This window comes from Ascaphus truei, chromosome 1 (assembly GCF_040206685.1).
Source record: "Ascaphus truei isolate aAscTru1 chromosome 1, aAscTru1.hap1, whole genome shotgun sequence".
NCBI lineage: Eukaryota > Metazoa > Chordata > Amphibia > Anura > Ascaphidae > Ascaphus > Ascaphus truei.
The window spans coordinates 84,520,317-84,541,969 of NC_134483.1; the positions used below are offsets into that span (position 1 = coordinate 84,520,317).

General features: G+C 41.5%; 1 protein-coding gene across 1 annotated transcript in view; it reads right to left on the reverse strand.

The window, feature by feature from the left end:
- Nucleotides 1-663: 663 nt before the first annotated feature.
- Nucleotides 664-21,653, reverse strand: part of CMYA5 (cardiomyopathy associated 5) — a 62,274-nt gene continuing 41,284 nt past the window's right edge. Inside the window, exons 8-12 of the mRNA XM_075590747.1 lie at nucleotides 14,908-15,055; nucleotides 14,172-14,305; nucleotides 12,620-12,719; nucleotides 7,278-7,454; nucleotides 664-3,843 (exon numbers count right to left, since the gene is read on the reverse strand). Of these exons, the coding sequence (XP_075446862.1) occupies nucleotides 3,591-3,843; nucleotides 7,278-7,454; nucleotides 12,620-12,719; nucleotides 14,172-14,305; nucleotides 14,908-15,055 (812 nt within the window). The 3' untranslated portion in view covers nucleotides 664-3,590. The remainder of the gene's footprint in view (nucleotides 3,844-7,277; nucleotides 7,455-12,619; nucleotides 12,720-14,171; nucleotides 14,306-14,907; nucleotides 15,056-21,653) is intronic.

The following is a 21,653-nucleotide window of genomic DNA, read 5'->3' on the forward strand; positions in this document are numbered from 1 at the left end:
CGAAGGAGAGACGCGAGTGGACGCCATTACTCTATCCTGACGGCACTTCTGGCACATGAGAGCCAATCTCATACCCGCTATTTTTACCTGTACTCTTGTGAGTGGGCATTTGTTGATTTTAAATGGTCTATAAACATTTGTTATTACGTTAATGCACTAGGTGTGCGCCTGTTTTCTTTTTTCTTTTTCATATATATATCTCTGTCGAGAAATCCAATATACTGGCAAAGCACAAGAGATAATCACATAAAGTGGTTTATTGGGTCCAAAATGCACACACATGCCCAACGTTTCGTTCCCCAGAGGGCAGCAACCAGAGGACTGGCAGACAGACAAAGAAGTTGGGCTCGACATCTGGTTGGGTCCAACTTCCACCACCGGCTTGGTGCCCCACAGCCACTGGACCCGGGACACTTGGTCCGGCTCCCCTTTCCTGTCAGCCCTGACTAAGCTAGACTTTTTAAGACATTCTAATGACCTAGGTGAGCAGGCTAATCAAGTCAGCCTGTTCTCGGACTCAGATTTTTAACCCATGAGCTAGGAACATGCCAATACGTCCGATGTTGCAATAAAGTTCTCGAAGCTACTAGAATAGGCCACTGAGAAGGGAAACTTTGAAAAATATTTGACACTGTCTATATATTTAAATCAATTCAAATGAGACAGAAGAGAAAAACTCTTTTATTCAATCGCAGTCTGACAATTTTGGAAAATGAAGAAATATAGACATAGCAAATAAAGTTACACATTCTTTCAAAGAAGTAGAAATGCTCTCTAAAACAGACAAATAATGAAAAGGAAAACCTTGAATAGAGGGATGATGACACCTAACTTGAGTGAACATATAAGACGGAGAAGCTGCAGAATCTGTCTGTACAATACTTTGCATTTTCAAGCTACACTAATATTAAAAAGATTTCTGCTAAAATACCAGTGTGTTATTTCTGATTATTAGACAAGCAATTGTAAAACAAGACATGCATTGGGGAGATCAAGACCACCACTTTCTATGCCTGTAACATCATATTAGAAAACCACAGAAATGTATACCTACCAGCAAGGATAGTTGAACTTCATTTATGTAGCCCCACTTTATTTCAAGCTCCATTAATGATCTGCATAGTGATCCACACTCATCCCACTCACTAAAAATGTTTTACTTTGCAATCACTCGGACCATAACTTTAAGCTAATATTGGCCACTTCAGCGCAAATAACTTTTTTTTATTGCTGCCCCCAATGATTCCACATTTAAAATGCGTATCCATGTCACGGCCCACATGCCATGATGTGCCTTTGTCCCTTTACATCAAGGATGTTCTTCGCAAAAACCATTGGGTTTTCTTACTTATGCGTTACAAATCATTGTAAGTAATACATTAAACTAGTGTATCTGATAAATGGAAAGTACTGTATGTTGGATTCATTTTTTAACTTGGTTAGAAAATGTAGTCACAGATGTGTCTGGACCATGTGTGTCAATGCAAGTGTACAAAAAAACTAGTATGTATTACACAGAGTCATTTCAAAAGCCCTATTTATAAGCCACATCATCAATGCATCCCTTAACCTAGGGGTGCGCAAAATTCTTGAGCTGTGGCCCCCTTCCCGGGAGCCGCAGCATTCGCTCCCCCCTCTCCCAATAGCTTGGGTCAAATGACGTCGCGGGTCATGTGACGTCATGTGACCCCATCGTGTCACTTGACTCGTGTTGCCACGGCGACGCTTCGCCAAAGACCCGGCTGGCAGCAAGTAAGTGAGTTACAGAGGCCTCACGCCTCCCCCAGCATTTAATTTAAATGCCGTGGGGAAGAGTGCGGGGCCTCTGTAACCGCCGCGCCCCCCTAGAAATGTCCCTCCCCTCCCCCCCCAGTTTTCGCACCGCTGCCTTAACCTTTCTAACTGCCAGAGGGTCATACATAGCAATGTATTGTAGGTCCTTCAGCAAAAAAGAACACCTGTTTTTTAATCCGTTATAACTGCACTGTGGTTCACAGATACAGCAGCACATATAGCTCTCCTACATTTTACCGCATCCCATTCCATTGGATATCATTGTTTTGTTTCCTCTTCTCTGTATCCAGTGGAGGAAATACACAAGGACACAGTGTAAAATTAGTAGCGTAGGACCTGCTGATATGGTCAACCAGGACAGAGGCGCAGGCTTGATACTGTATGTTTTGGCCAAAGGATTGAACTAAATGACCCATACTTATGAGAAGACAAAACATGTAGAAATGAACTAAATAATTTGTCATATTGGACATGCATCTGGGGCTTCTTTATTTACTGTAGTAAAAAGCACATTACAGAAGCAGTACCAACTGGGAGGAAAGAGGATTAAGGATAGTGACGTGTTTAACAGGTAAATGTTGCTGATTGATACCTTTAAAAAAAAAAATCATATTTATTCACAAACTAGAAAAAAAAGAACAGTTGCCATCCTACAAAAGGTATGTTTGCTTGTACAGTATGAATATGCAATACTGTGAGGGAATAACTGAACATCAGTTAGACATATAAACAGCTATAACCATGTGATTAATGTATACACTTCAGTACATTGCTAAAACCTAGTTTAAAAAAAACAACTTACAGAATATTACAGTTCTACTGTATGTCTTCAGCACTGGAGAAGCCTTAAAATACATGGCAGGGCAACTTCCCCAGCACTCAACAGGTTAAAGATGTTGTCCTAAGATACCACCTTTGCTTTGCTACCAGTCAGAACTGAGTGCCATTTTGAAAACACGGCCTAGAAGTATACACCAATAAAGCCTTTCGCTCCCGACTTTGTGTTTTAGCCACAGATGTAAAGCTTCCTCACAATGTGGCTGTTTCATTTGTATTTTCCAAAGTACAGGGGAAAAAAACACGATGCTTAATAATGTTAATTCAATGCCAACTGTTAACAATCTTCTGTCTAGCGTAACACAGTGTTTGGATTTCCTGTTTTAAACTGGTGGCCTTCCCGTTAATGCAGCTAATTACATTAATGTGCACACTTCAAAGAGTTTTTAGGGCATTATTGATTTGGACGGTTAACGATTTGCCCTAACAAAAAAAAAACAAAGAATAAATGTGAGGCAAATGTAAATTCAAGCATACTTAAACAGAAATGCAAGACTCACTTATCTCAGAAGCATTGACGGTGTGTTTCATTCCTATGATAATTAGCTGCTTCCCCTACAATTCCATTTAGAAGAAAAGCCAAGAACAAAACAAAAACAAAAAATAATAAAAACTTTTTAGGAAAGAAACCAAAATACAAATAACCATTCGAGAGGCCGTTTTATTAGCAAAAACTCCTCTTTCTCTACGAGATTTATGCCTAATTCCACTATTTCCACAATCTCCCTACACATTGTTTTCTGGTGGAGCAATTATTTTGTCAAAGTAAACACTATGCGGTTATGTGTCAAGGCAAAAGTGGAGCAACGCTGGGGCAAATTAACGGCACTCTAGGTATCAAAGTAAAAAACCTGTTTAAATGTTTTTGCCCCAGAATTGCTTCATTTTTGCCTTGATACATGGACCCCTTTATTGATGACTTTTCAGCAAGCAGTGAACACGCTATTGGATACAAGCTGTTAGTTGCGCCGGGCAAACTGTGGCAGTTCTATCCCAGTGTGTAGGTGAATCTCCCCAGTCGTCTCCAGAGCGAAGGTAGGGTGGGCTGCCTGTGTAAACTTGTGCCTGAAGGTGAACAGCACATGTCCCTTCTGGACATTGAAAAAAGAAAGTCTCCCAGTTTTGTAATCCAGAAGAATTCCGACTCGGACAGGAGGCTCGGTGAGCTGGACTTCACTCAGGACGTCACTGTGGAGGAACTTGTAAGAGAAACTGAAAAAAAAAAAAAGGATAAAACAAAATACAAATTATTACGTGTTTCAAGGATATAAATTAAAATAAATAATCAGCAGTAGCTGCCTCATTCACACCTTTGGCTGTAGTTGCAAAGGGTCACGTTTGTTGCATAAAAAAATATATGAGTGCTTGTCAATATCTAAAGTTGTGATAAGCAACGAACGGGGAAAAACAAACAAGGGGTTAAATGATAGTATTTTGTAAAAAAAAAAAAAAAAAAGTACAGGGAATTAATGAAAGGTGGTTAGTGAGTGTCCCAATGATCCAGTAGTCTTTCAAGCTGTAAAATAGTAGTTAATCTACAGGGAATGGGGGCTGCTGCTCACAAAGGTGGTCCAAGCACCAGTAATTCAAATGAAGATATGTAGAAGGCGAGTGCACAGCAGCCTCCAATAGTGCATTAAAATATGTTGTTAACAATATTTGTTAAAAAAAAAACAGTGGTATTAATTTGTGAGGCAATAACAAGACTCAAAGTGTACCCTGGTGCTCCTCTCCCTCAGCGTAGTGTTATGATTATCTCCGTTCAGACACCTTGGGTGTGTCCGTGCCTCTCGGCATCCTGTACTGTCAGATCACTTCTCTGGTGTCGGAGATATAGAGTCTTACAGGGGGAAGAAGATGACAGTGCACCAGGAGAGCTCCGGGATCTTTGGTTCTTCCTTTCCTCTGTTCCTACGCGTTTCACAGGAACCTATAGCTGCTTCCTCAGGGAATTGGAGTATTACACTGATGCTCCATGCATAAAGGTAAAGCAGGTGTATGCACACAAACGTTACTAGTTACTTAATGAGTATATAATTTAACATTTCTTTATATAATTATCATATTGTGATTAAAAAAAGGTAGAAAATAATAATAAATACATCCCATGAATATAAGAGAACTAACATGTCAGAAAAAATACTGTTAAAACACTTCTATTTTATATCACTCAAATAGATAAGTCAGTACAAAGGTACATATATTAGAATGTAACAACAAGACACAGGTGAGGATTTCCTAAATAAAATTCCATTCTTTGGTATAAGATTATACCTATTCATAAAACAGTATATAGTATTCAATGTATTAACCAACGATTCATTCCTACTGGATGCATGACACACCGGTTACTTATAAAGTGGAGCAGAGGGCACAGACATTTTATTGTTTTGACAAGCTGACAAAGGCAGAGGCACAGTTATACACAGTAGGGCAGAAGCCCATAGGTTACTGGGTGATAAAGATAGCTACCGGTATGAGACACTTAATAGAGACCCTACCAGCACCTATCTTATCGAGTACAAAGCCTTAGTGGAGAAAGCAACATAAATAGGAGTCCTAATGGAGTCAGAAATAAAATTTCTTAAGAACGACCACCTTAAGAGTATCAATATGTTATAATCTCCCGAATATTCCTAAACAACGTAATGACCTGCCAGGACTACCAATCATCTCGGGAATCAACTCTCTAACGAGACCACTGTGAGAATATATAGATCACTCACTTCAACCACTGGTTCAAACAATACCATTGTATCTAAGGTATACTATACACCTACAGTACTTACAATTACAGGAGCACCAGTGGAATGAGGATTATATTTGTGTATCATGTTATGTATCATCACTGTATACATGTATACCACATGACAAATGTGCCTTAGCTATCAAATATTTTTTTGGACTACCATGAACACTTTGCCTTGGAGCATAGGGGTTTTATATTAGATTCCATACGTTTTATCTTTAACATAACAATTGTTATTTTTGTACAGTACCTTATAGGTTCTCAGATAGCTGCACCCACTCCAGTAGTCTGGTCTATACTAGGTAAGTGTGTGCCCCAATCCCTTCAAACTATTGTATTAATAGGTATAATCTTCTTATACCGAAGAATGGGAGTATATTTAAGACATCCACACTTCAGTCTTGTTGTTACATTCTAATTTATGTACCTTTGTACCAAAAAAACCTTTAACACGTTACATGCCGGCATTTCATCAGAGACAAATGAAACCTCTGCACGGCATGAAACGCGTTAGAGGATTTTTGGAGTGATGCTGTGTTTGTTTTTACTGCCTCAATAAATATTTTCTACACGGATTTTTAGTCCAGCTACTCTCTTACCGGACGGCAGTGGCGTCTTTGTTTTTCTTTTTTGTACTTACCCTCGGCCTGGAGCTCGCCATCGCCAGGAGGACTTCCTTCATACCGCAGACGGAGCAGTGTCCTGGAGCTGTGAGTAATTCCTCTACATCATTTGCTTGCCTGGTGTGACCACGGAAATCTTGGGGGCAGTGGAGCTGGGAGGAGCAGCACTTTGTGGGTCTCTCGGAGCCTTTACACCCCCACCCCCCTTCCTTCCCCTCCCACACCCCACTTCCTTCCCCTCCCCCTACCTGATATATTAGCCCACGGATTATATGGCTTATAATAATATTGCTCACATCAAGATTCTACTATCTACTATCTATCTCCTGGACAGACAATAGTATTGACAATTTTGATGGACTGTTATAAACAAATACACCTGTGACTTGATTTAATATCTAGAGCATCGCTCAGCGATCATCTCCCTTATCCCATTATACTCATAGGATTTTTTTGTAATTATTTTCTACCTTTTAGAATCACAATATGATAATTGTATAAAGAATAGGAAAATGATATAGTCATTAAGCAACGGATAACTTTTGTGAGCATACACCTACTTTACCTTCATGCAGTTGTAAACTTACACTAATTTTCACATATAAATAAACATATGTTTTATTATTTAATGTTTATTCTTCTTCATTGTCAATTTTCAAATGTATTATCATTGGCATACTGTTTTGATGTGGTATATTAAATTAGTGATTGGTCTGTATAGCACATTTCATTAGGTATTATGCCATGCCTGGTATTATTATTACACAAATTCATAGTGATAAAATTTAACTACTTAAGACGGTTATTTGGAATCACTATATATAGTACCCATGGAGCATCAGTTTGATACTCTAATTCCCTGAGACGGCAGGTATAGGTTCCTGTGGAACGCGTAGGAACCAAAGATCCGGAGCTCTCCTGGTGCGCTGTTATCTTCTTCCCCCATGTAAGACTCTGCATCCCTGTCACGTCTCTGACACCGAAGGAGTAATCGAAACAGTACGCTGAGGGAGAGGAGCACCTGGGTACACTTTGAGGCTTGTGATAAACCTCACAAAACTGGAGTTTAATTACCACAGTTTTTTTTTACAAATATTGTTAACAGCATCTTTTAATGCACTATTGGAGGCTTCTGTGCGTTCTCCTTCTACAGATCTGCATTTGTCACCTTCCTAGATGCAAATAGCCAAGTTTAGCGAATAATATGGTTTTCTATACTCTAAATATATTACCCCTCTCTACATGTGTGGAAGGCCTGACAGGCTTGTGATTACCTTGCCGGGGTACTGCAGCATTGCATACACCATGAAGTGCTGTCCTGTGCCACAGGATGTTCTTCTTGTGAGGGCTGAAACGTTGCGCCAACGCTGTATGCTTTACATCCAGAAACCATTATCTCCCAGTAATGCTGTCCGCGGGCAGGCAGCAGCTCCCCCAGCACCAACGGAATCCTATATACAAGACATTTATTATACAAGTTTGCAATTAGGAATCATCATCATTTTTTTATTTTTTTACAAGTCCTAATACTCATGCAGGCTACTATTATGTGCATTAACCCCTCGTGTGCCAGAGTGGCCTGCAATGCACTGGCACACAAGGGGTTTACGTTTATAGTGGTCATATGTATAAAGGCAAAGAAAAGTGTGTTTTGCACTGCACAAGTGCACAGCATATTTGCTTACAGTTGTGTCACATGTAAGTAACAGCTTGTTACATTTGGTGCAATTTAAGAGAGATATCGGCCACTTCAGACTTGGCTGAATTTGTGTCACAGAAAAAGGAAGACATTTGTAAAGAACTACCCTGATGTGTGTGTGGTATATACAGTCATGTGAAAAAGAAAGTACACCCTCTTTGAATTCCATGGTTTTACATATCAGGACATAATAACAATCAGCTGTCCCTTAGCAGGTCTAAAAATTAGGTAAATACAACCTCAGGTGAACAACAACACATGACATATTACACCGTGTCATGATTTATTTAACAAAAATAAAACCAAAATGGAGAAGCTATGTGTGAAAAACTAAGTACACCCTTACTGCTTACATAGGAATTGAGATGCTAAGTAGCAGACAGGTGCTGCTAATCAAATGCCCTTGATTAATTGATAATCAGCAAGTGTGACCACCTCTATAAAAGCTAAAGTTTTAGCAGTTTGCTGGTCTGGAGCATTCAGGTGTGTGTTAACACAATGCCAAGGAGGAAAGACATTAGCAATGATCTTAGAGAAGCAATTGTTGCTGCCCATCAATCTGGGAAGGGTTATAAGGCCATTTCCAAACAATTTAAAGTCCATCATTCTACAGTGAGAAAGATTATTCAAAAGTGGAAAACATTCAAGACAGTTGCCAGTCTTCCCAGAAGTGGACATCCCAGCAAATTCATCCCAAGGTCAGACCGTGCAATGCTCAGAGAAATTGCAAAATACCCAAGAGTCACATTTCAGCCTCTACAGGCATCAGTTAGCATGTTAAATATTAAAGTTCATGACTACAATTAGAAACAGACTGAACAAGTATGGTTTCTTTGGAAGGGTTGCCAGGAGAAAGCCTCTTCTCTCTAAAAAGAACATGGCAGAACGGCTTAGGTTTGCAAAGTTGCATCTGAACAAACCACAAGACTTCTGGAACAATGTCCTTTGGACAGACAAGACCAAAGTGGAGATGTTTGGCCATAATGCACAGCGCCACGTTTGGCGAAAACCAAACACAGCATATCAGCACAAACACCTCATACCAACTGTCAAGCACGGTGGTGGAGGGGTGATTATTTGGGCTTGTTTTTGCAGCCACAGGACCTGGGAACCTTGTAGTCATTGAGTCGACCATGAACTCCTCTGTATACCAAAGTATTCTAGAGTCAAATGTGAGGCCATCTGTCCGACAGCTAAAGCTTGGCCGAAATTGGGTCATGCAACAGGACAATGATCCCAAGCACACCAGCAAATCTAAAAGAGAATGGCTGAAAAAGAAAATAATCAAGGTGTTGCAATGGCCCAGTCAAAGTTCACACCTCAACCCGATTGAAATGCTGTGGCTGGACCTTAAGAGAGCTGTGCATAAACAAATGCCCACAAACCTCAATGAACTGAAGCAACGTTGTAAAGAAGAGTGGGACAAAATTCCTCCACAATGATGTGAGAAACTGATAAAGTCATACAGAAAACGATTACTTCAAGTTATTGCTGCTAAAGGTGGTTCTACAAGCTATTGAATCATAAGGTGTACTTAGTTTTTCACACATGGCTTCTCCATTTTGGCTTTATTTTTGTTAAATAAATCATGACACAGTGTAATATGTCATGTGTTGTTGTTCATCTGAGGTTGTATTTACCTAATTTTAAGGAACAGATGATTGTTATTATGTCCTGATATGTAAAACCATGGAATTCAAAGAGGGTGTACTTTTTTCCTCACATGACTATATATATATATACAGTGTTCGACAATTATATACATTTACTCGCCCGGGGCGGGTGGATTTAACCCCCGGGCGAGTAAATATTGGCACAAGCAGCACACGTGTATTTTTTAAATTTCCCGCGCTCGCGCTGCTGTTTTTCCCGCACTCGCGCTGGAGAAAAAAAAAAGCCAGCTCTCTGATCACTGCCTTCGCTCCTCCCCCGCCTCTCAGCAACTTTCCCTCCTCAGCTCTTCCACTCCTCCCCCTTCCGCCAGCCAGCCCCTTTCACGCTTGTCTGCCTCAGGCCCCTGCAGGGCCATCTGTCACCCCCCCTCCCTCCCATCGGGCCATCCGCCCCCCCCTCCCTCCCATCGGGCCATCCGCCCCCCCTCGCATCGGCCATCCACCACCCCCTCCCATCGGGCCATCCACCACCCCCTCCCATCGGGCCATCCACCCCCCCCCTCACCCCAATCTCTCCCTGTGTCGCCCTCTCCCTCCCTGTGTCGCCCTCTCCCTCTCTCTGTCACCCTCTCCCTCTCTCTGTCGCACTCTCTCTGTCGCACTCTCTCTTTGTCTCTCATTCTCTCAGTGTGTGTGTCTCTCATTCTCTCTCTTTCTCTGTGTGTCTCTTTCTCTGTGTGTCTCTCTTTCTCTCTGTGTGGGTGTGCCGCTCTCTGTGTGTGTGTGGGTGTGTGTCTGTCTGTCTGTCTCTCTCTGTCTCTCTCTGTGAAGCGCCGACGTCCAGACACTGGTTAAGGGGTTCAGGAAACTAGTCATTCACATCTGGCTTTTATTTCTAGATCCGACATTGACACACACACACACACACACACACACGACTAATTGTAGTATAATGTAATACAATAAATACATTTGTCAAAAACGAATGTTGTTCTGACTAGGAATTTATTAAATGTATTTTATTTATATATTTTATTTTAAAGCGGGGTTGGGGGCGGGACTAGGGGAAGAGTTGGGGACGGGACTAGGTGGCGAGTAGATTTTTTGGTTGGGCGAGTAGATTTTTGGGTGATTTGTCGAACACTATATATAAATATATAAATGAATCATTGTTAGTGTATTGTATTGTGCTACAGTTTATAAAGTTATTATGGTTTCAGCTTTTTGTTTATATGATTTTGCTGAAATGTTTATGCTGCACATTCTTATTTTTTCCCACATGCCAAGAGTTAGTGTGGTTTATATACACACTCTACAAGCAGTTTGACATATCTTATAATATGTTTAACTTGCTCATAAAAAGCAGTTCTCCACAATCCCTGCTTACAGTACATGCTGCAGAGTTTGTTCTACACTTCCTGTATATTAGACTCTGGTGGTTGGAAACATATTAATAATCATTGTGCACATTCTAACATTTCTGCACCCGTCTCATATTTATTCTCTGCAGGGCTGAGAACAATGTCAGTTCAATATTTAACATAGTAGAATAATACAATATCTAGAGGTTAGGTGTGTAAGTTGCAGTGAGATATAGTGGCTTGCTGGAATTCAACTATAAGTTTCCGTGCAAAAAGCCAACACTTGAGATGTGGAAAGCTGATGTCAGCTAGCAGTCTCCCTCCCCCCACTAAATGTCGCTATGTTTGCGGAGGTGTGCTCACTTTTCACACATCTTTAGCCAACACCTACACCACCCCTCCTCCCTGTACAGATCTAGTAACTGTATAGGAGAAAACTGGACTCCTTACAGGATCTTAAAATGTCAGGAGGCCACAGTATGTGTTCTCACGCAAAACAACATCTATTTTTAATCCCCATGTTATCCCGAGCTATTCCAACCTGCAAATAATATTTTGTTTACAAGGCTGACAAGCCCATTAACTTCCACATAACTCAGCAGTGCAGAAGTCCCACCCAGAGTCGCAGTGTCTCTGAGGCTACTGGGCAAATACATGAACCTGATAAACTGCACAGTTCACTAGATTTTAATTCAACCACGTACGGGACAAAAACCATCTGTGTCGCCAACACAACATACATAAAAAGTAACAAGTGAGTAATCCCCATATAAAGTAGATGACTACTTACAGACGTGAGAAAAGTCAAAGTGGATTTATTGTGGAAGGCAACGGAAACAGCAACAACGTTTAAAGTCCTACATGGACCTTTCTTCAGGGAAGGAAGGTCCATGTAGGGCCTAAAACATTGTTCCGGTTTCATTTGTCTTCTGTAATAAATCCACTTTGGGGCCTATGCAGAGAGCAGCGAATTTTAAAATTGGCGAGTTTAATAAAAAAGTAGCTTTTTTGGAGAGTTTTATTCTCCATATGCAGAAATGTGCGAATTCTGCTATGTTTAACATGAATGCGTGTGGCGAGTTTAAATTGGCGAGATGCGCGCTGCAGAAATGTGTTAAAAAAAAATTGCGCCTTTTTTTCCCCTTTCCTATGGCCGCGAGCGGCAGCTTCTTGCCAACTTTTCCTGGCGAGGCAAAAAGGAGACAATCGCGCCATTTTATTGGCGCGAACAGCCGCTAGATGCCGTTCGCGCCTCTCTGCATTAGGATATTTTTAAAACTGGCAAGATGGAGGTTCTCGCCAGCCGCGAGGCGAGTTTTAGAAATAGAAAAAAAAAATTGGCGCGTTTTTCGTAACTCGCCATTTTCTGCTGTTTTCTGCGCGAATTTCTCCAAAAAATGGTGAGTTTTGAAATAGCGCTGCTCTCTGCATAGGCCCCTTTGTCTTTTCTCACAAGACGTCAGTAAGTAGTCATCTACTTTATATGGGGATTACTCCCTTGCTACGTTTTTCGTGCTTTTTTTTCAGCGAGATTTTGCTTTGCAGAGCGAAGCTCACTGGAGCTCAGCAGTCTGTGACTGTCCTCACTGCTGCCGTACCAGGGAGTCTTCTCGTTACTTTTTAACTCACTACAGGGGCAGCCTATTTTTGAGTTCCAATAACAAGGGAACCCTTGGTAACATGAAATGATTGCTAGCAGTGTTAACCCCTTTGCTGCCAGTGGGTGCTTGCAATGCATTGCTCTGCGTTGCAGCACCCCCTGTCAGGGAAGGGGGCCGCCGTCATGTTTTATGACTTAACTCCTTAGCTGCCGGCACAGACATCCCTACCCTGACCACAATCACACCCCAAACTTCTCACTGACACGAGTAATGCGAAGCAGCGCAGCAAAGAATAATATGTGCTGCGTAAAAGTTTACATTTCGCAGAATGCCGATACCAACCCAGTAATCATATTTTGTTCCGTAATACTGATTACAGTTCCACCGGGCGATATCACCATAGCTGGATGTGCGGTGTCCCTCAGTAAGTGAAATCTAGTGCCTGCAACAACAACAAAAATGGCAAAAGAACATACTGTAAACTTCATGAAAACTATTCAATGATCTCAGTATTTCAGCGTGAATAAGGATAGTCTGTTCTACCTGTTCCAGCTCTAGGGTTTCTGCTCTGCTTCTCCTGACCTGTGTGCAGCTCCTACAAATGTTGCCTCAGTTCCACAAGACGATACACATGGACAGTAGACCTGGCAACCCAGGACATCCCCGGCAATATATTTTCTCACCTGTTTCTTTCCTTTGCAGTAGTAGGTATGAGGAGTGGGCACTGTATATTTCCTTAGTAATTACATCTTTATTGTGCCAACTTTATGCCAATAAAGATGTAATTACTAAGGAATTTGTTAGTGCGCACTCCTTATTCATACTATTATTATACTATTACTATACTACACTGCTGCAGGAATTCCCGGAGTAAGGGAGCAGCGTTACTTGTTTTTGCTTCTGATTGATGCAGCATAAGTAGGCATACTCCACTGTATGCTACTCTCTGTCATTGTTATTGCCACAAAGGTTGAGAACTTAACGTCCCAGATCCACTCAGTGCTAATAACGAGATGTCAAAATCATTAATGTATGTTGTTTTCCCTGAGGTTAATGCATATCTACCCAGCTAATTATATGCAAAAACAAAGACCATTGTATATCTCATTAGCATAGGCTTAGACTCTTCTTTGCTTCAGTCCCAAGTTATTTATTTACAGGGTCGCCAACAGATTTCCTGGGCCCCAGGACTGGAGTTTTAACTCTGTGGATGGGCGTTGTTACAGGGAACACCTGTCCTGCATAACATTAGCACTAACGGCAGTTATAGTTAACACAATGCCCTTTCTAGCCCAAAACAGCACTTAACACTGCCTTAGTGAGCTTCAAAGATAACCGTTAGCACTTAACGAGGTGTTAACTTGGGTTAACAACTAGTTCAGTCAATAACAGACCTCGTGGATCTAGGCCAAAGGATCTCAATATGGTGAGAAGGCGTTCACACATAGTTGACAATCGTTCATGAACAATTTACTATGTGTTAGCAACTTGTTATTATATTGGAAGAATGGAGAAGCAACAAGGGGCCATTGTTGGAAAAACCAAGTGTAAAATAATAAGCGTAGCAATCTATTAGAACGGGGATAGTTCATAGTAGACATTAGGAGTTGTACCGGTAACACTTGTCATTCTTGCACACTGCTGTGTGTTGATTTTCGAGAGGAGTTGGTATGATCCCCAAACATAAACTGGTCATTTAAGGCACTTGCTATTAGACCAGGTTTAAAATCTGACCTGCAGATAGAAATAGAGAACTTGCCAGCTCTTTGGTAGGGAATTGTTCTACTGTACCTTACCCAATGCTGCCCTTGCTATCAATGTGATTCTTCTGTCAAAATAAAATAGAAACAGAGATGAAGTGTTGGGAGAACCACGCATGGATTGGACCTCCTACCTTTGGTTGATATAAGGGCAGCTTCACTCTGTTCACTTGACCCAAAGGCGTTAGCAGCTCTCACATAGAAGAAATAATTCTCACTCGGTTGCAATGTGACCTTCAGCTGATGATCTTTGACTCCAGAGATGGATCTGAAATGAAAGTAGTTAACATCTTGGAGCCTACCTGTCTCCCATGACAGTTGATAATTGTTGCAGCACTTGGTAATCTCCATGGAATCCAATGCTTAGTCCTTTAGGGATATCCAGAAACCGAGGGCATTACTCAATGACTGATTTATGAATGCCTCAGCCAAACATCCATCAATATACTGTAGGATTTCATGAGTGGGAATACTGGGTTGCGGTCATGAACTATTTACAAAGTATGTATATGGAGGCAGTTTCAAATTCTTTTGCCATTGTTGTAGAGCTGTATTTAGCAACACTTTGCCTTGATTGTCAGTGCCATAAGTGTATACTTCTAATACACCAATACCCCTATCAAGAACACATTTATTTTACCGACATGCCCCCCGTTTTCTATTCAAATGAGTGGGCCTCCTAGTATAGAACAGCATCAGCCCCCAAAAAATGAGATTCCCTGAATTTATTGTAATTGCAACTTTATATAAGATAAAGCTGCTTGCTTCCTGGATAGCCGCCAGCGGCTTCCTGTTGTCATTAAAAACATAGATTGCTGCATGTGAAGGTTAACCCTGCAGGGGGAGGTGCATTTTCTATGTGGAAGGTACCTCAGGCCCTCGCCTTCAGATGAGTACTGCTTACACCACTCCAGTGTAAATGACTCTGTGGCATCAGGATTTGCTGTGCTCCATCGGATGATAGCAGTATCCCAACACACTGTGCACTCCTCTGTCTTGATTACAGGCGTAGAAGGAGCTGAGAATGAGACGTCATGTTAGTAATGTCATTGGAATGCTGACTCAGTTCTAATGCACACACAAGGGGGATTTATTGTGATGTACCCGGTGCCGGAATGAAAATGTTGCAGCGCCTCTCCCTCCTTCTTCTGCAGAGTCGTGGCATCAAATGACGCCACAACGTTGTATGACGACGCGTTTCCATCACTACGCAACGCCATGTGATGTCACGTTGTCATGGTAATGCGTCGCCATATGGTGTCGCAGTGTCATTTCTCGCCGCGATGCTGCGGAAGGAGGGCTTCGAAAAGGTAGGAGACCTTTACAGAGGCCCCGTGCCCTCCTCTGGCAGTCAGTGGTGAGGAGAGCGGGGCCTCTGTATACCGCCTCCACATTTTGCTGCCGTAGGGCCAGGCCTAACGGGCCTAATGGAAAATCCGCCAGTGGATGTACCAACGGTAACCTCAAGCTGTCAAACTCTGTCTCTGCCTGAGGGGCTGCAATGAATTCCAAGCAGCCCCTGAAGTGCAGAGGGTAATACTCTTAAGAAATAAAGAAGCTTGTAACACATTGACCTGCAATGAGTTTCACATGTCTCTGGTACTAAACAAGATGATAGGTGCATCTTTTCTGGGTGGTAATGAAAGGGTTCATCTCGCACAAACATGCATTATTTCCGTTTCTTACATTTCTGAAGGTGTACAAATTCTTACAACTTTGCATTTTCTATTTATATGTAGAGCTGATCTTGTACTCGGCGCTTTACCAAACGAAAAATGAAGGAATATACAGTATGTATTAATTTAACCATGGAGTAAACTTGACATCTATACTGTGCTGACATTTCTACCTTGTCTCTTAGCGTCAATGTATGACGGTGCTTTGCTTCACTTTTGCTCCATATGCTTCAGCCTTTGATTTGAGGAATATCAGTGGGAGGAGTTAGGAATGAAAGGATGTGGGTGACTGTCTCTTTAAGAAACTTTTTCTGTAAAGCTCTTGTTTGGTGTCTGTCTCCGGTTGGTACTTTTCTTTTTCGCACACGGGGCACTGGTCTTGGGCAGCAGTCATTTACTTTCTCTGCTAAGACATCCCACTATATTAACATCCACATTCTTTACACACGATACTATTTTAAATGAGGAGATGCCATTTCTATCCTCCTATCAGACACTGGTATGAGTCATAGATGTATCACTCTATCCAAACACAAGTTGCTAAATGTCTGCCACTCCCATGTATGAGGAGACTATAACTGCTTTGAATTCTCTTTGTCTCTTTATATGAGTGGTATGGCATCTTAGCAATTAGTAAAAACCAGCTGAAGAATTACTCCATTTTTTGTGTTTCAACGTATTCCTAACTTATTCTTTATCGGGAACACATTACACAACGTGTGGAAGAAACTCCGACAGGTGTGAGGTGTCGAAAAAGTCCCTGCAAATCAGGCTCAAGTGTCAGTAACTTATATTATCAGGTTTCCTGAGCTGTGCGCACTCAGACCGAAATGCTTTTCTTTTCATTGATGTATCTCCCCAACACTGCTTAAAGAAGAGAATACAATAGGAAGCACTAAAGGCAGGCAGGCATACTGTATGTATCAGGGCAAAAGGGGTGCAATTCTGGGGCAAAACGAACTGCACCGTATGTACCAAAAAAAATATCCTACTTGCTACATAGGGGGTTTCTGTTCCAGAATTGCCCCCCTTTTGCCTTGATACACATGCCCCAGGGGCCAAAACAGTAAGAGCTTGAAATAAAAAACAAATCTATTGATGATTTTTGGAATTGAAAACAGGCCAAGGAGAGAAGCCAAATTCTAAACAGTGCTAGTGAATGCAAGGGCTCCTGGTACAGCATATTGTAAACAGCAGTATCAAATACAGTACATGTAACATGTATGCAGTTATAAGGATGCGTGCTTCTTATTTTGATATTTCCCTTTTTAAGTAATAATAGTTTGTTCTTGTATAGCGCTGCTAGTTTTACGTAGCGCTTTACAGAGACATTTTGCAGACACAGGGAGGCAAAGTGACTTGCCCAAGGTCACAAGGAACCGACACCAGGAATTGAACCAGTTTCCCCTGCTTCAAACTCCATGCCAGAGTCGGTGTCTTTACTCACTGATAACCACAGGATAAGGATTCAGTGTAGCCTATTTATTAAATGTTCGTTACTGGGGTAACGTAATTGAAGTGAAGCATTATTAGAACCTGGATTAAATGTTTAGTGTATAACCCTCCGTGACAGCTATTAACTTGCATGTGAAAGTCAGTACTACCAATCTAATTACGTTATCATGAAATTTCAATACATTTCTTACTCTAATCAAAGATAATTCTGTGTTACAATATTTCAGCATTTCTGTATAAAGTTAGAACTGGGAAATCCATTCATGAACTCCACTCTCATGATGACATGGAGTTATGTTAGTAATAGGGTGATTGTGTGTCAACAGTTCTATAATCGGCTTCTCAAGCTGCAGGCCAAGCAATATCCTATATGTGTGCTTTTTTTTTTTTTTAAATAAATCAGTTCTGTACTATGAGAAAATACTTATAGCATTTTTTTTAAACAACTCTGAAAGCATTTTTTATTTCTATAGCAACCATTTACAAAGTCACATCCCCTTCCTTTTCTGAAACAGGCTCTGGCACACCCCTTTTTGAGCCATGCCCACTCTAGCAGTGCACCATTTGTATCTAGTGACTGCCTGGTCACATGATCTTCCTCACAGAACTTTACATCTTTGGTCCTCTTCTGCTGCACCATTTAGTAAACCCCCGAGCCGAATCTTCGTCGATAGATCACAGGGGAACGGATCGATTGGCAACTAAGCGAATTACTTATCATTGTGTGGATTGTATTGATCCACATATTAAAGGGGAGAAGGGAAAAAAAACGGCAGCTTGGACTGCCGCTTTAAACTGGAAAAATGTTTTTATTACTGTACTGTAACATAGATGAAGAAGACAGAAGATCATTGTTACTGGAACATATGGGAAATGTTCAAGGTAATAAATATATGCATCTACAAAATCATGGTTATCTATAAATTTGTAAGCATTCTCTTAACATTTGGAGAAGGACTTATGGTCATACACTAAATGGAAAAGAGCCAGTGATTTTCTAATCCAGGGAAAGCTGCCTTAACGTCCGGCCAGAATTTGAGAGGGATTAGTGTTTTGGAAAATCATAAATCGTAAATCACTGCCAACAGTTGGAAGCCAGACTGTCTATTCAAAAATGCACCCGGAACAACGTGTTCGATTTCACAGATAATGATATAGTAATACAGAGTTACAGCGCAAAGAGTCTTCACACCTTTAAAGTTCTCAAATACGTCTCAGAGAAATATAGGTAATACTATACAGCCCTGCGATTGGACGCAGCTCTAAGTGTGCAGTCGATCCAAAACTCTGTAAAAGAATATCCAAAGCAGAATTGGGTGTGAATGATCTCAGGGTAGGGGTAAAGGTAGATTTAAACCTTTCCTGAAGTAGATAACATCACCTCATCTTCAATGTTGTCTACCATTGCTTAGAGATGAAAAAGAGAGAAGAATCCATAGTATAAAGCTGTTTACAGAATTAATAAAAAGGTATAAAACTCACATATTAAGACTCACAAGCATACAGTAAGTGATTCAATAGCATTGGGATGGATAACGGTCATCGAGCCTCCGTTTAGGTGTAGTTGTGGTGTCGGCGTTCTCCCAGCGCTCAGTTTGGCGCTTCAGCTCCGACCTCCCGCAGCTCCCCTGTTGTCACTCAGCAGGTCTCCTAGACTTGCTGTTCGGAATCCTCGGTGCTGCCTCATGGTCTCAGTCCCTCCAATTGCCCCGCTGAGTGTATACTGAGGAGCTGCAGGACTGGTGGGATGTCAGAGATCAAGCGGAAACGGAGCACCGGGAGAACACCGACACCACAACTACACCTAACGGAGTCTCGGGGAGACCTTTATCCATCCCAATGCTATTGACTCACCTACGTTTGTGAGTCTAAGTGGCCTATTCTAGTAGCCTCGTGGAGTGTTCGTGGAGCGGAGACAGGTTTACAGGACGGGCAGTGAAGACACGGGTCGGGTAAGGGCAGCAGGCTGTAGACTGCCGTGAGTTCATGAGGGAGGCTTCCACGGTTGCTTCTCCTCTTGCCTCTATCTATTCCCTGCATACTAGCCCCCCACCCTGGTTTAGTCTGCTATTTACCCTCCTTATTACCTCATTATTCAGTTGTTTATCCTGCAGCAACATTGCCTACTTTTCTACATATATGCCAGAGGTTGCTTATACACAAACAGTCATATACACTTTTTAGAGCATAGGACACTTGGGGTTTATTCCCCTTTCCTTTTTTCACTAGTAGCCTCGATAGCCCACTTATTGAGGCCTTTTTGGCCAAAATACCTACTGCTATTGAGAAAGCCTCGATAAGTGGCTAACCGCTAAGGCAATGAAGGGGTTTTTACCAGTGTCATGTTTATTGTGGGTAGCGGAGGTGGGGGAAGGTGGTATTTGGCCCTTGGTGGTTGTTTAGGCCTTGCTGGGGTTTGCGGGTGAAGTTAACCCCTTCATTGCCATTGCGGTTAATACCGCTAAGATAATGAAGGGGTTAACCCCTCCCGCTACCCATCTTGTAGGTCAGGGGAGCACAATATTTTGGAGCTGCGCCCCCTACCTGCTCCCCCTAGCTTTTGCGCCCCCTCACCTCGCTCGGCGGCGTCAAATGATGCCGCAGGGTCACGTGACCCCGTTACCATTGAGACAGCGGTGTGACGTCACTCCGCATTACACCACGGCGTCATTTAACACCGTGTTGCCATGGTGACGCGTCACACCAACGCGTCTGAGCCCCGGTAAGTTTGTGGCAGAGGCCTCACGCGATCCCCTGGCATTTAATATTAATGCCTCGGGGAAAAGCGCAGGGCCTCTGCAAGCGCCCCCTCAAAAAAATCCTGCGCCCCCCCACTTTGCGCACCACTGCAGTAAGTATAAACACCCACCAAGGGCCAAATACCAACGTCACCCATCCTCGCTACACACAAACATTCAAAAACACAACAACTCTAATACCCACCTCCTCTACCCCCAACAACCCCCCCCCCCAACACATACAGTACATAAATGGGCAAAATTACTGTACTATTATCCACATATGGATATTATATGGATATAATATGGGCATGATAAGCCACTATAGCACTCAAAGGTTAACCTAATACAAATCATTAAGGCCAAAAATACACAATAATAAAAGAAATTTGCAAGCACCTAAACACCCCAACAATAAAATAAATAAAAAGCCTAATGGTACACATGAATAAAATGTATCTATCACCAAGACAGCAAAATAATTAAAATTAAGTTATTCCAAAACATAAGAATAAAATTAAATAAACACCTATCCAACCAATTCAATAAATAAAAGCACTAGCCAACAAATCAATTAAATAAATAAATAAAAGCACTAGCCAACAAATCAATTAAATCATTAATTAATTAAAACCACTAAGCAACTTTAAAATGTACTAAAAAGAAGCCATCCAAATTCCACACAATTTAATCAAAACAATAAACAGAAATAGAAAAAATAACAATTCAAAACAAGCATTTGCCAAAAAATGCATTGCCTGCCACTGTATTTATCTGTACCCTAAATTGGCACAGATTGCCCATTGACTGCTAATGTATTAATCAAAAACATAAAAATAAATAAATACAATAAGAAAACCTGAAAAAAGACATTTACATATATTCAATATTTATCTTACCTTTAGAAGTCTTCACCCTCCGAATCCCGGCGTATCAGGAAGCTCTTGACCTGCGACGTCATCACCCGCAATCCGTCTCCATCCACCGTGAAGATCAGCATTAGGTACAAAAATCTTCTTTCTTTCATCTTCTTTCACCGTCTTCTATCTTCTTCTGTCATTCTTTTCTTCTATCTTCTATCTTCTTTGTTTCAATCCAAAACCCAACGGTAAATCCAAAACGCATGTTGCCACATCGAGATCTTCCTCTAAAATGCCGGGGAGACAGGGCAGAGGAGGCTTGGAGGCGTGGCCTTGAGCGGTTCGCCCTCATTGGCTGAAACACTCACGTGACACGGCCATCGCAAGAGAAAAACACATTTTGAAGTCTCTTCCCCAGCCGTCTGCTTTGCAGTATGGCGCACCACGACCATCCTCATCGGTATGAGCACTTCAAGTGGATTTATGCTACTTGTTTTGGCGCCGCATGCGCATTTTTACGTATAATCACGGCTTAATATGTGAGTTTTATACTTTTTTATTCCTTCAGTAAACACTTTTACATTATGAATTATTTTGTCTTTTTGATTTCTAAGCAATCGTAGATGACCTATCCCGCTTTGAGGACAAGGTGATGTTATGTACAGTACTTCAGGAAAGGTTTAAATCTACCGTTACCTCTACCCTGAGATCATTTGTTTTCAATTCATCTACTTTGGATATTCAGATCCAAGTCTCCTAGGGGGAACCACTGCAAATAAACGGCTCTAGATTTATCAAACAAAAATAACTCACTGAAAGCTATTGTTTTTTTTGCTACTGTAAATCTGGAGTCGTCTTTTTGCTCCTGTTTTGCCATGTTTTTTCAG